This window comes from Pelodiscus sinensis, chromosome 31 (genome assembly GCF_052426305.1).
Source record: "Pelodiscus sinensis isolate ZL-2025 chromosome 31, ASM5242630v1, whole genome shotgun sequence".
Classification (NCBI taxonomy): domain Eukaryota; kingdom Metazoa; phylum Chordata; order Testudines; family Trionychidae; genus Pelodiscus; species Pelodiscus sinensis.
This window is the reverse complement of record NC_143082.1, coordinates 6,939,730-6,954,076: the sequence shown is the minus strand read 5'-3', so window position 1 is coordinate 6,954,076 and position 14,347 is coordinate 6,939,730. Positions and strand designations below refer to the sequence as shown.

At 58.5% G+C, this 14,347-nt stretch overlaps 1 protein-coding gene across 1 annotated transcript; it reads right to left on the bottom strand.

Annotated features, from left to right (window-relative positions):
• On the bottom strand, positions 1-13,347 carry LOC102461100 (C-type lectin domain family 4 member E-like). The gene is made up of 6 exons (XM_075902178.2): positions 13,193-13,347; positions 11,445-11,555; positions 9,165-9,281; positions 7,482-7,627; positions 5,684-5,790; positions 1-4,254 (listed from the first exon to the last, which is right to left on the bottom strand). Exons 1-6 carry the CDS (start codon positions 13,230-13,232, stop codon positions 4,110-4,112), a joined length of 666 nt encoding a protein of 221 aa, XP_075758293.2. The 5' UTR covers positions 13,233-13,347; the 3' UTR covers positions 1-4,109.
• Between the last annotated feature and the right edge of the window lie 1,000 nt (positions 13,348-14,347).

Below are 14,347 nucleotides of genomic sequence, written 5' to 3'. Positions count from 1 at the left end.
GGAGATCTCAGTCATCGGGGGGGAGGGCGGGTGTTCCTCTGGATACGGCACTAGTGAGGCCATTGTAGGATACTGGGTCCGGTTCCAGGGACTGCACTGCAAATAGGAAGGTGTCAAATTGACAAGACCTCAAAAGAGTCTAGTGTTGGGAAACCTGCTTAGGCTACGTCTACATTAAACCCCAAAGTCAGCAAAACAAAAATTGTCAGAGGGTGCTCACGCCTGCGCCCTCTGTCAACAGATTATGTCCATGCTCCGGTCGCCATCACTGACACTGTGAACAATGCACTATGGGTATGTATCCTGCAGTGCCGTGGTGTGGGAAGGCAGAGCCGAGTCCAGGGCATCGTGGGATTCTTTCCGAGTTCTCCCACAGCCTCCTCAGCTGCTGGGAACTGCATCATGAGTAGCTCTGAACTCTCCCTGCAGGGGAAAGTCAAAGCAGCACCACGTCTTTCCCAAACCCATGCAGCAGCATCCTGCCTGCCGCTGTCTTCCTAGTGCAGAACAGAGGCACTCCCGTGATTTGCTCTTTGACTGTTTCCAAAAGGGAGTAGCTTACTCAGCTGTCAGTTAGTTCCCATATTTATGAAAGGGGAGGGGCACATGCCTGCAGGGCAGCAGAGATCACAAAACACAGAGCACAGCCATTGTGGGATATCGATGGAAGCCAGTTCTGTCAACAAAACAAACTGCAGAGTCTACACTGGCTCTGTTGACAATAAAAGGAGGGGAAAAGAAAAAAAGTGTCTTCTAGGGGTGGAAGTTTTGTCACCAAAACAGGGCGTTTTCCCCAACAGAAGTCTCATTGTAGTGTGTACACTCTCGCTGTTTCGTCGAGAAAAGGCAGCCTTGGGTGACACAACTTGGTAGTCCAGATGTAGTGGAACTCAGTCGGTTCTGTTTCTCTGTGAGAAGGTTCAGAGCTGCCCAGGTCCCTGGCTGTACTCACCCCCACGGAGAGGTGGTTTCTAGGCAAACCAAGGGAGAGTGAGATGCCAGGGCCACCAGCCTTACATTCACCTACTCACCATGCTGTCCTGGGATAAGAGGGAAGGTCCTTGTGGATCAGTAACTGATTAAAGTAGGCAACAGGGGGTAGGAATAAGTGGTCGGTATTCAGAAGGGTGAGAGGTAAATAGTGTTGGGTCCAAGAGAGTCTATTGGACCAATGCTCTTCAGAATATTCATAAATGGCAGCATGCTTTTCACTCACTTTCTTGGTCAAAGTTTGCAGATGGTGCAAAGTTGCTCAAGACAGTTAAATCCAAAGCAGCCTGCAAAGAAATCTTACAAAACTGTGTGACTGGGACTCAAAATGTCAGCTGAAATTCAATGTCATTAATGCACATTGAAAAGCCTAATCCCACTTGTACACATAAAATGATGGGCTCTAAATTACCTGTTACCACTCAAAGATATTGGAGCCATCCTGGATAGTTCTCAGAACCCATCCGCTCAATGTGCAGTTATAACAGACTATCAGGCACCATTAGGAAAGGAATAGATAATAAGAGAGAAAAGATCATAAAGCCCCTTTATATATCTATGGTACGTACACTCACACCTTGACTACAGAATCCAGAGCTGATTACCCCATCTCAAAAAAGGTTCATTTAGAAATGGAAACGGTGCAGAGAAGGGGAACAGCCTTGGGAAGAGCTTCTGTATGAGGAGAGATTAAAAAGACAGGGACTATTCATTTGAGAGAAGAGATGATTACGGTGACAGAGGTTTATAATACTATGAATGGGGTGAAGAAAGTGACTAGGGGAGTGTTACTGACCCTTTCACATAACACAAGAACCAGAGTTCACCCAACAAAATTAATAAGCACCCGGTTTATTTTAAACCCAAGGAAGTTCTTCCCAGTGCAGATCTACTAGGGAGGGACCTGGAGCCGCTGGGGGTTCCTTGACCATGGTGCACAGAACGCCCCCTACCCTCCTAGGCAGAGTCCTCTGGGCTGCAGATTTAAACACCGGGGCGGCCAATTTGTGGGGCACCCTGAGGACTGCACCTAGTGGGAAGGAGGGACCCTGGGAGCAGTGGGGGCAGCAGAGGGACTGTGGGTCTCCTCTTGCCAGGGGCTGACCCTGTCCTACATTAGCAGGTTACGAAAAGAATGACGTGTGTTCCTAGAGAATAGGGCCATGACAAGTGACGATGGTTGGGGACATGCTCTGGGTGTCCCTAGACCTCAGAGGGGGTTAGAGGGGATGGCTCACTCCATGATTCCCTGGCTCTGTTGTCGACAGACAGGACCCTGAGTTAGCTGGGCCATTGCTCTGACCCCAACATGGCCATTCTTGGGTCCTTACTCGGAGTCTTTAAATGAAACATGGCCATCTCTTTCTAGAGCGATGGTCCTGTTGACCAGAAGTTCTGGCCTGGGTACCAGGACCCCTGGTGCCCACCTCTGGCCTGCCGTGCAGGACGTCGGGTGGGAGGGCCTCCCTTCTCACTCACCGAATATGGGTGATGTTGTCAATACCTGTTGACACTCCTCACAGCGTGCTCCGCCCCAGCTGCCAGTCTTCCGGTGGCTCTGTGAATGGTCTAGCACGTGGGGCTGGTGTCACAAGCTGGTGCACGATTTTTACTCCTTGTCACCTGGGCTCTGCCCCCTCAGCTGGGTGATGAGACATTAGAAAGCCTCAAAACAACCATCCCCCCGCCCCCCATCAAGAGCACCGTTTCATTAAGATTTCAGGGTTTTTTTATTGGTTTCGCATTGTTTTAAATACAGTCCAAGGACGGGTGTAACCAAAAAGTCATTTCCAACAGCCAGGACCAACCGTTTCAACTTTTGCCTCCGTCTCCCCCCTGAAGCCAGCTGTGCAGTGAAACGACTCAGATTTGCCCAATGGGCTCTTCAGTGTTGCTGGATCTTCCGTTTTGCCAGAAAAAAAAAGATTTGTCTGGAAAATGTCCCTTTGCTCCAGTTGACAGCGAAGGGGGGCAGCCTGATGTGCTAAGGGGGCCTCAGGGGTGGGATGCAAAGAGCAGCAGGCTGGGAAGATGGTTCTTCTGAAGATGAGGATTCCAGGGTCTTCAGGCCCATGTCAGGTGTGGCCCTGCTGAGCAGAGCTGGGAATTCATTCTGCAGCTGCCTCTTCTCCCCCCCCCCGCCCCCTGCCTAGCCCCACTCCTGGAGTAACAGCGCCACCATGTGGTCACTCCCTTTAACAGCGCCCTTGCTCCATTCTCCTCCACACACTGTGCTCCTCAGAGTGCCAGGTGTCGGGGGGCCTCCAGGTGCAGGCAAATGGACAGAGACAGGTGGGCTCAGCACAAGGCAAGATGTGCGAGCAGAGTCAGGCATCCTGGATTCACTCCCCAGTACGGGGAGGGGAGTGGCGTCTAGTAGTTAGAGCACGGCTGGGTATCTAGATTCACTTGCTGTGGGACTTCAGGTGGGTGATTCCCGCCGACGCCAAAGAGCCTGATCCTGTCTGTGCAGCTAGTTCTGGGCAGCCCCTGGCCGGAGGGACGTGGGGTCAGGGCCTGGCAGGTGGAGCGGAGAGGGCCCAGGATCACACACTGGAGCGGAAGAGGGATTTCTGCAGAGCTCTGAGTGCCCAGCAAGCTGAACCCAGATGTCTCTCTCCACCGGCGAGGGACGTGTGCCTGGAGCTACCGGGGGATCCCTGCCCTCCGTGCACAGAACACCCCCTACCCTCCTAGACTGAGTCCTCTGGGCGGCAGATTTAAACGCTAGGGCGGCCAATTTGTGGGCACCCTGGGGACTGCACCTAGTGGGAAGGAGGGATCCTGGGAGCAATGGGGGCAGCAGAAGGACTGTGGCAGGGCGCTGACCATGTCTGATTTCAGTGGCAGCCAATGGTGCTGCACACCTGGCCTGGATCTTACATGAGCGGGATCACACAGCTGGTGCAGAGCTCTGCACACGACCCAGGGAGTTTGTTTGGCTAGGAGGGAGGTGGACAGTTTAAAGTCCTCTAGATCTCTCCGTATTCAGTAGCTCTGACTCGGCCCGGCTCAGCGCGGGGCGCTCGCCCACAAAGGCACCCAGGGCTCTCTTGACTTTTATTGGCTGCTGAACGAAAATAAGCCTCAGAACAGCAAAATGTTTCCAAAGGTGCAAATTAGGTGCACAAAGGCCCAGCTCGTTCACAAATGTACTTATAGGGAGTGCCACACGGCTCAGCTTTCCACACGCCTCTGTCCTCGCCTGTGAGATGGGCACATTTTTTCGGAGTGCCTACACTGGGGGATCCCGCAGGCCAATATCTGAAAGAGACGAGGGGAATATCTCTGCTCCAGAAGAAACACTGGAGTCAGGAAGCAACTTATCCTGACAGCAGAGAGAGAAGACAGTGACATCTCTCCATATCATCCGTCCGTCCACCCATCACCCTGGGCACTCCCACCTCTCAGTCCTAGCACACAGGTCCCTGATCACCCCATGCACTCCCATCTGTCCCCATTCACAACTTCTCTGTGCCCACACGCTCCCCTCAACCCTGGCCACCTCAGGCCTGGGCAGTCAGGTCCCAGCCCCAAGCTCTGGGCTGCCAGCTGGAGCCAAGTCCCCGCTGGCTTCAGGGGACAGCGGGTGTGAGTAGGTGGCCTCAGAGCAGAGAGTGGGAGGGGCTGTGGCTGGGGTTAGGTTGGCCTCCCCGGCCTCTTAAACCCATTGTCCATCATCCCATCGACCTTCCATCCACCAGCTGCACCTACCAAGAACATAGAATCCTAGGGCTGGAAGAGACCTCAGGAGTCATCGAATCCAGCTCCCTGCCCAAGGCAGGACCAATCCCAACTCAATCATCCCGGCCAGGGCTTTGTCAAGCCAAGACTGAAACACCTCTAGGGATGGAGACTCCACCCCCTCCCTAGGGAACCCAGCCCAGCGCTTCCCCACCCGCCTAGAGAAATAGCGTTTCCTAATATCCAACCTAGACCTCCCCCACTGAAACTTGAGACCATCGCTCCTCATTCTGCCACCTGCCACCACTGCAAACAGCCTCGCTCCAGCCACTTTCAGGTAGAAGAGAAAAGTGACGGGGGATTTGGTAGCAGCCTTCAACTACCTGAAAGTGGCTGGAGCGAGGCTGTTCGCAGTGGTGGCAGGTGGCAGAATGAGGAGCAATGGTCTCAAGTTGCAATGGGGGAGGTCTAGGTTGGATATTATAAGACCAGTGCCCCTGCATCCCTCGTCCCCACGAGCCCTGGGAGCCTCCACACCCTCCATAACAGTATTTATGTGTTTGGAGCAGAAGAGTAAATGGGATGGTGCAGAATTCTTCCTGCACTAAAAGGCTCTTACATTGCGCTAGGTATGTATGACCATGTTCCTCCTGGCTCTGTAACTCTCCTGCTACACAGCCCTAGGAAATCCACCTCTGCGAGGGGCTTAGTCCACACAGTCCAGACATGGCAGTGGCTTGGCTTGCATTGCCTGGGGGGCTGCCAGCGGGGCGGACGGGTGGAGCCGTGACACTGAGCTGCTGTGAAATTGAGCAGGGCGGGGGCGTTCCAGCTAAGAAGGCCAGCTGGAGCCCTGCTCTCTGGCAGTGACAGCCGGGGGGGGGGACCCCACAGCTGGAGTCTGGCCACCTGCCGTGCTCCGGGTGAGGACGCTTGCGATCGGCAGAAGGCAGCGTGGACACAGGGGGCTCTACATAGACCTAGCATAGGTCCACTCGGTCTTACTCACTCGTATGACACTGGTGAGTTGTCCACCCAGGACCAATGGCTTTCCTGGTCTCTGACACTTAGGCCGATCCAGTGCTCAGTGGAATTGATCCCACCTGCCAGGAAGGCCTATGGGGGATGAGAGAGAAGCACAAAGCAGCAGTTACTTCTCTCCTACCTGGGTTCTGAAAATCGCCAGGGACCTCTGCCCCCCCCCCCCCCCCGGCCTGCCCAGCCCCCCATCACCTGCCGTTTCCAGGGGCTACGCTGAGAGCACCCCCCACCCACAGGCACAGACCAGACTGCAGGCCAAGGTGGAAGCGAGGCCGGTGCCACTGGGAAGGGGCCACGAGATGGGGTGGGACTGGGTTACGGATTTACACTGGTGTAAACGAGAGCAGGATCCGGTCACAGGGCGTTGCCTGGACCCCGGCAGGGTCTCGGGACAACAATGGGCATCAAGGCTGCTCTGTTCTGGCCACACACACCCTGCAGAGCTGGGCGGCAAGGCTGGGGGCTGGCGCTGCATCGGCAGGGCGGGAGCGATTGGTGCGGGGCCTGCAAGGGAAGCCGTGTCTCGTCTGGGCTTGCAGGGGCCGGGGCAGGGCTGGTGGGGATTTCAGTGGCCCTGGGAGGGACAGGGGCTTGCAAGGGGCGGGGGTGGGCAGGTGCTCCTGGGCTTTGTGGCAGAAATCTCTAGAGCGGGTCCCTGCTGATTTCTCTAGTGCTCGGCCTGCTCTGCCCAGGGGAGCTGAGGCAGGGAAGGAGGGTCCCTGGAGCGTTCCCACAGCGCAGGGCCCAGGGTCAAGCAGGGCAGCTGCCTGGCTGGTAGACACACTCACACTCACACTGCATGAGCATGTCTACCAGCCACGCAGGATATGCAACTGTAGAGAGGAGGGGGCGGGGCCGGGGCGGGATGGAATCCCCGGAGCTGGACTCGCCTGTGATCCTCCGGGACTGTGCGTGGGACAGGCAGCGCCCCGGGACCTGCGTGCGCCTGGATCAGCCCTGCTCCCTGCCGGCCAGTTCCCCCCCCGGCCAGCCCCCCTCTCCCCAATCCCCTCCTGGCCACCCCTGCTTCCCGCCAGCCAGTTCTCCCGCTCCCCCCATCTTCCCCGGCCAGCCCCCCTCTCCCAAATCCCCTCCTGGCCAGCCCTGCTTCCCGCCGGCCAGTTCTCCCGCTCCCCCCATCTTCCCCGGCCAGCCCCCCTCTCCCAAATCCCCTCCTGGCCAGCCCTGCTTCCCGCCGGCCAGTTCTCCCGCTCCCCCCATCTCCCCCAGCCAGCCCCCCTCTCCCAAATCCCCTCCTGGCCAGCCCTGCTTCCCGCCGGCCAGTTCTCCCGCTCCCCCCCATCTCCCCCGGCCAGCCCCCCTCTCCCCAATCCCCTTCTGGCCAGCCCTGCTTCCCGCCGGCCAGTTCTCCTGCTCCCCCCCATCTCCCCCAGCCAGCTCGGCTCTCCACCAGCCAGTTCTTCCCCGGCCAGCCCCGCTCCCCCCGACTCCCTCCCGGCCAGCCCTGCTCCCCCGTGGCCAGTTCTCCCCCCGCTCCAATCTCCCTCAGCCAGCTCCCCTCCCCCGGACTTCCTCCCGGCTAGCCCCGATCCCCTCCCAGCCGGTTCCCCCCCTGCATCTGAGATCAAGTGTGTCTGGTATTTTATTTTAAGCCACCTGGTAACCCTTGCCGTGAGTGGGCCCAGCAGGAGGGGGCAGCTGAGGGCAAGCGTGGGGATAAGAGTACAGCCTGGGCTGGGAGGAGGAGGATCCCGGGCATATGGCCTGGTCCTGGATCTTTCCCAGGGCAGGAGCAGGGGACCCACCTGCTCCCACTGGTTGCGGATGACAGCCAGGTGTGCGCTGTAGCTGATGCAGGAGTTCTGAGCTGCACCCCAGGAGGTCTTGTTGGGGGACAAAAAGTAGCATTTCTTCTGGAACTCCACCCAGCCCTGCGGGCAGCAGGGGATCCCTGCAACACAGGCTGTGGCTCAGTCCAGCACACTGTAACCCGCGCTGGTAACACCCGCCGGGCCTGCATCCTAGCCCAGGCTGGCCCTGGGGGCTGTGCTGGCCAGCTGCTCGTGCCCAGCCAAGGAGGCTGTAGGACAGGGACCGACCCTGTGGCTCTGCTGCTCCCAGTTCATGCCGCCCACTCTCACCAGCTGGGCCTCCCCCCTCCTGGCCGGATGCAGCCGATTGTGCCGCTGCGGTGCCAGGGCCAGCCGGGAAACAGGCTGCGCTGAGCGGAAAGTTTTGGCATTTGTTTTCATTCCAGTGCACAGGGAAGCCAAGGCTGGCCCCAGCAACTCAGCCCAGCCGAGAGGGCACCAGCCAGTGGCACGGGAAAGCCAGGACAAAGCCTCTAACTCTGGGAAAGCAGAGCCTGGCACCTTGGTCCCCACCACTCTGGCGTGTGCCCTGCATGCCCACTGTTCCGCTGCATGCCTGGGGGGAGGGTGGTAGGCCCATGAGTGAGTGAGGCTAAGACCTCCCCCAGCTCTCCTAAGTCTGCATCCCTGCTATGCCTGGTTTGGTCGCCTTAGAGCCGGTCCTAGGGGTGGGGAAGCTGGGCGGCAGCCCAGGACCGCCATTTTCAAGGGGCCACCGACAGAGCCGGCCTGAGGAGCCGTCGACTGCATTTCGGCCCGATCTCCTAAATCCTGCCCCCAGGTTTCCCTGGTTACTCAACCCTTCCCCCCCCCCCCTTTCTTTTGCGTAACAAATTTTTGCCGGTATTTTTTTTTAAACCATCTGACAACCCTACAGGTGAACTGGGTGGTTGCCCGGGGCCGCCAGTTGGTTAGGACTGGCCCTGGGTCTCCTGCATCACAGCTGAGCCAGAATGGGGCGGGACTTCCTGTTGCGGGTCCTGAGCAGGGCTTCCACCTCGGCTCAGACAGACTTTCCCCACGAACGATTAGTCAAAACGGACCCATTTCCTACCCCTGCCCCCGATCGCCGCCCGGACACGTTTGTTCCTGTTTTGCATCAATCGGCTCTTGAAGCAAGGAAGCAGAAAAACAAGAAGCTGACACCGTGAGAAACCGGCTCGGCTGGAGCCAAGCCAGGAAGCCTTTGTCACCCTGACCCCCAGCTCCGTCCCAAGAAGGGAAAGGGATGCCCCCGCTGTGTGCAATGGTCACAGCTGCAGTTGAACCCGCTGCCACGAGCACCCTGCTCCAGCCCTGGGAGGTAAAGAAGCAGCTCCCTTAGCTGGGGGCAGAATAGGCTGGTCTCCTCTATGCACTGTAGGTGCTGGGGCAGTGACAGTCAAGCACAAAGCAAATCAGCCTCAGTCTAAGCCCCCTGCAGGTCTGGACTATGTGAAAGTTTGGATCCGGATCTAGATCCCACTTGGGGTCCATCTCGAGGCCGCCGGTCCTCCCTCTGCAGCACCGGCTGCGGGAGGTTCTGCTCAGTCCCCTCCTGGCTCTCCCGGGTGCAGGGCTGGCTGCCTGGAGCCTCTATGCAGACCCCGGGGGCACGGGCCCTGGGCCGGCACTTACATTTCAGGAGCGTGAGCACAAAGGCGGCTGTCGACAGCAGCAGACACACCCCCAGCAGAATGCCCAAGGACTTTCTCCCGCAGCCTCTCTGCTCCGATGCCTTCTGGGTGGAGGCAGCTGCAAAGAATCACAAGGGCAGCTGCTAGAGCCCGAGCCAGCCCCGCCCGGCTGCTGACAGGAGGGTTGATCCGAGTATGAGGAGAAGGGGCTGGGTGCTACCCTGAGCTCTGGGAGGGGGTGGGGCGCAGTCGCAGGTGGGAGCCAGGACTCTGGGTTCTCTTCCCAGCTCTAGGAGGGGAGTAGAGTCCAGTGGGTGCCCAGCAGAGCCCCTAGGCCTGGGGGGAAGGAGAAGGAAACTGCTTTCTTTGTCCCCAAGACCGTCACCCTGGTGTTTGGGCTAGTTTGCCTCCCAAAGACTCCTACTCTCCACACCAGGCTCCCCCGGTGCCTCTGACCTTCTTCCCCCCAAACCAGGGTCCCTCATTTCCTCCCATGCCAGCATCCCCCACTTACACTCTGTGTGCCTTCTCCCCCCTCCTCCATTCTCCCCCACACCAGGGACCTCTTGTGCTTCCCATTTTCCCCTCCCCCCATATAAGGATCCATTCGCCCCCCCCATGCCAAGGGGTCTCTGAGCTCCCCACTCCCCTGTATCATATGGGGCAGCTGTTCCCTTTCTCCTCCTTCGGTCCCTGCAAGCCCATGGCTGACAGCTGCATTTAAGACTTGGGCATTCCGTGTGTTACCCTGGCAGCCACGACTGCAAAGGACTCCCCCGATGGATTCCTGGCGGGGCAGACCCTGGGGCGGACACACCAGCAGGGACGGAGGCCGATGTCACTGGATAAGCCCCACCTAAGGTCCAGATAATGCCACTGGCCCCGTTTGGAGATCTACGGATGAAATCTCTCCAGGTGTCCTGGGCATGAACCCTCTGGGGAGATCCCCCTCCCTCTGCAATCCATAGAGTGACACCCACCGGGGCACCGGGCACATAGGCTGGCCATGCGCTACCCTGAGGCCAGGCCCCCGGTGGTGCCCAGGTCTCTGCCTTGGCCGGCTGGGGCTGGCTGACCTGCCTGCTACAGGGATTCAGAGTGGCTGGTGCGGGGGCCACACACCCAGAGCGTGGGGGCTGGGAGTACGGGTGCAGGACATACCAGGGCTGGCCCAGCGGCTGGAACAGTAGGGCCGCGAGCACAGCTGCACACCACACCAGGGCTGGCTGCAGTGCAGTGGCCCGGCACACCAAGCTGGCAATGCTACCTGGCTGCCTGGAGCACCAGGCTGGAGCCTTGCCCCTGGCTACCCAGTGCTGGGGCCAGTGCCACGGTGGGGGGTGCTCTGGGCTCCTATGGGGAGTGAAAGAGAAAGCAGAAGGGGAGGGGCGTGGCTTTGGGCACAAGGGGAGGAGCCAGGAGCTAGCCTCCTCCAATGGCTGGGTCACCGACTCCCCGTGCACTCACCTCCACAGCCCTGGGTGTGCATTGGCTTGTTTGTCGTGTGTGCGTGTGTGTGTGTGGGGGGGGAGGGGGTCACTTTACTTCCACAGCCCTGGGTGTGCATTGGCTTGTTTGTCGTGTGTGCGTGTGTGTGGGGGGGGGGGAGGGGGTCACTTTACTTCCACAGCCCTGGGTGTGCATTGGCTTGTTTGTCGTGTGTGCGTGTGTGTGTGGGGGGGGAGGGGGTCACTTTACTTCCACAGCCCTGGGTGTGCATTGGCTTGTTTGTCGTGTGTGCGTGTGTGTGTGGGGGGGGGAGGGGGTCACTTTACTTCCACAGCCCTGGGTGTGCATTGGCTTGTTTGTTGTGTGTGTGTGAGTCATTCTAACAGGACCGTTTCCCTGGTACCAGGTTGTTTGTGTCCCGCCCTGTCGCAACCCAAATCATCTGCACTACTCTCTAGAAGCTGTGGCTGGGCCACGGCCCTTTGTACGCAGCACCCCTGGAAGTGGCGGCAGGTTTTGGCCCTGTTGCATCATGCACCAAAACCTGCAACCAAACCGCTGGGATTCCCCACGGGCACCTAATTCCCATTGGCGGTGCAGGGGGAGTCAGGCACCCGCTGCTCATGCTGCCATTGAACCAGTCCCCTTTGGTGGACCCAGGGGCTGGGTGTAACAGACGCAGGGAGGCTGCCCGAGGCTGCAGAGAGCCTGAGCCTCTTCCACTGCGGCTTCACATGAATGCGTTTCCCTTTGCCAAACCCATGCGTTAAGCCCGGCTGTGCTGAGGGCCCCTCCACCCCGCTGTGAGATGCAGCCCAAGAAAGTCTCCCACCTGGCTTTGCCTTCGCTGACCCCTGTGGCTGCAGCTGAGGCTGGGAGGGCTGCTGGCAGGGGTTGACGTTCACGTAATCTCGCTCGTCCTCCTCAAAACTGTCCATGGAACCTAGAGGCGGAGACGGGCTTTCTAGAGCAGCCATGGAGCAGGTCCATTGTCTGCTCTGGATCACAAAGGGTTACAAACTCCCACTCCTCCCCAGGCCTGGATGCTGGCGCCGGCCACTTCCCAGCCCGGCTTTGGCATCCAGTCTCCTGATGCAGCTGCACGGCTGGAGCGTCCGGGAGCCCCAGCCCAGGACCCCGAACTAAATGGATGATCCTGCCCCAAAGAGCTTCAAGTCTCAGTCACTCAAATGCTCACAATCCAGAGTCGACCACCGATTGTTGGGCGGGGCTGAGAGAGTGGCTGCAGCTGCAGGGATATTTGTGGGGATCACCAGCTAAATCCTCCTTCTCAGGGCTGAACAATTGCTCTAACGATTTACTTCCCCTCCCCCCAACCAAACCCTTCGCCGGTGCTGTCTGGAGCTTGTCATTCTAGTTGCATGAAACAGGTATTGATCTACCCATGCCCAGCCACTCTGTCCGTCTGTCCGTCCACATGCACGCTCTCTAGCTAGCTCGCTATAAGCAGGGTCTGAATGAGCCACCACTGGCATCTAGTGATGAACTAGGGGAAAGGCGGAAGGAACAGGCTGCGTTTGCATAGACATGCCTGCTCTCCGGGAGCGCTCTGCTCTCACACCATTTCACTTCTGGCTGGTGCTGGGTTGCTTTTCACTTTACTGTGGAGTGCAGGGATAATGACAGAGTTCTTCTCCTTACTGTATGAATGAAGGGCAGCCGGACTGTCCTTAGCCTGGCCTGGGCGGGCTCACCCTAAGCTGAACCTCATTTGCTAGGTGTGGGGTAGAGATGACCAAACCTTGTGAAGGGGGGTAGGAGCTGGAAGCTCTCTAGGGTTCAGAGCAGTGGCAGGCAGCCTGTGGTTTATAGGGAGTTTACTATGGTCCACCGGCCAAGCCTCTACAAATTCTCTGGGCTGCCTCAGAGCAGCGGTTCTCACACTTCCTGGCTCTGTGCCCGTTGGAGAACAAAAATATCCCTGAGCAGGATGGGGGGAGGGGAGCCTGAGCCCCACAGATCTGGGCTAAAGCCCTCACACTCCCACCCTGGGCCCCAGTGAATCTAATGCTGACCCCGGAAACCCCGTTAAAATGGGATTGTGACCCCCTTTGGGGCCCTACCTAGTTTTTTCTCATGACCCAGTTGAAGAAAATAGGTGCCGTGACCCAACAGAATTTGACTAGTGTGGGCTCCGGGTCAGGGCTGAGGACAGAGCTTTGAGGTAGGGCAGGGGACTCTGGTTTTGGTGGGGGGGTCAGGCTGGAGCGGGAGGGGTTTACCTCAAGCGGTTTCCGGTCAGTGATGCAGTAGCCCGGCTCAGGAAGCTGCCATGCTGCCCACAGAAGCGGCCCGCAGCAGGTTCCCAGCCGGTGGGAGTGCAGGGCTAGTGCTCGGGGCAGGGCAGGGCAGGGCAGTGCATGGAGCGCTGTGCGCTCTCCCCCTCCACACCCCGCCTGTGGCCGGCTGCTTCTGGGGCGCAGTGCAGTCTGAGGGGCCAGGCCAGGCAGGGAGCTGCCTTAGTGCCCCGCGGGTCCCCCACCCGTCATTCCCCACCCGTCCCAGGGCGCGACCCGTCCTTTGGGAACGGCTGCCTTCGCGGGAAGAGCTAGAAGTTACCTGGCCTCTTGTGAGACATCTTGGTCAGAGGCAGCTCCATGGAGTAGTGCTGGTACCCGCAGCGACTGACCGCTCTGCATCGCGCTGGGAAGCAGCTTCCTCCCACGTGGTGGCGTTGCCACCACGGGCTTGCAACACACCACAGCCTCTTCCTCTGCTTCAGACGTCTCCCACCCTTAACCCCTTCCCTGCCATGAGTCGGTGCCGGCCCTATAAAATGCTGGCTGGTGGCGGGGGGAGCCGTTGAACCCCCCTGGGGTCGAGACGCCCTTCTTGCAGGAGACAGGGGGAATTGTTAGGTGAGGCGGCGACATCACCCACAAGCGGAAATCATGTGCGCTTGGAGGGGGCAGCCCAGCATCCCCCCAAGAGAACAGCACTTCTCAGATTTAGGGGCTGCTGCAGCCCAGATCCCACCAAGCTCAGGGCCTGAGAGCACCAGTTACTGCCCAGCCCTCCACTGAGATCAGGGCCTCGTGTGCACATCCCCAGGCAGGGCCGGTCCTTGTCCCTCCTTCACAGGGCCACTGGAGACCAGGCAGATAAAGTGACCAGTCAAGTGACAATGCGCAGAACTGGGAACGGAACTTTTAGGCCCTGCTGTAAGCACAAAGCCAGCCAGATCCCTGAGCATTGTGTCTCCTCGCTGCAGCACGGCACCAGGGGCCGGGGAAGTGTGTGCGTTTGGGGGGGGGGGCATGTGCTGGAGCAAACAAGGCACTTCTGGAGCCTCCCTTAGTTGTGGGGACTGGCTGTGACTCTCAGTAATTGGGGAAGTGCCTGGGGTCATGGAGAAGTGCTGAGATAAAATGAAGAATTTCCTCTTCCTCAGACATTCCCTTGGTGCTTTCTTATTAACTCTGGGATCTTGGCCTGGGTGGGGGGGGGGAGAAGGGGAAGGTGGCTGTCAGGCTCTCTCAAGCAGTTCACACACAGGGCAGACCTCTCAGAGCTCTGGTCTGCTCTCTAATTAGCTTTCACCAAGTCAGTAACAACTGCTTCAAAGAGACTTTAACTCCAGACTTCAAGGAGAAGCTTCAGAATTGTCATTCATGCTTAAATTTGACACTCTATGTATGGGTTTAAACAAAGACTCTAATTATCTCACCCATTACAAAGATAGATTCCCCAGTTATCACCCCAATGTCATTATCT

Coding starts and splice junctions, on each gene's coding strand:
- LOC102461100 (XM_075902178.2), bottom strand. CDS start 13,232: ATGGAGCTGCCTCTGACCAAGATGTCTCACAAGAGGCCAG. Junction 9,282..11,444: donor GTCAGCGAAGGCAAAGCCAG/GTGGGAGACTTT, acceptor GATTCTTTGCAG/CTGCCTCCACCCAGAAGGCA. Junction 7,628..9,164: donor TGTGCTCACGCTCCTGAAAT/GTAAGTGCCGGC, acceptor CCTGTGTTGCAG/GGATCCCCTGCTGCCCGCAG.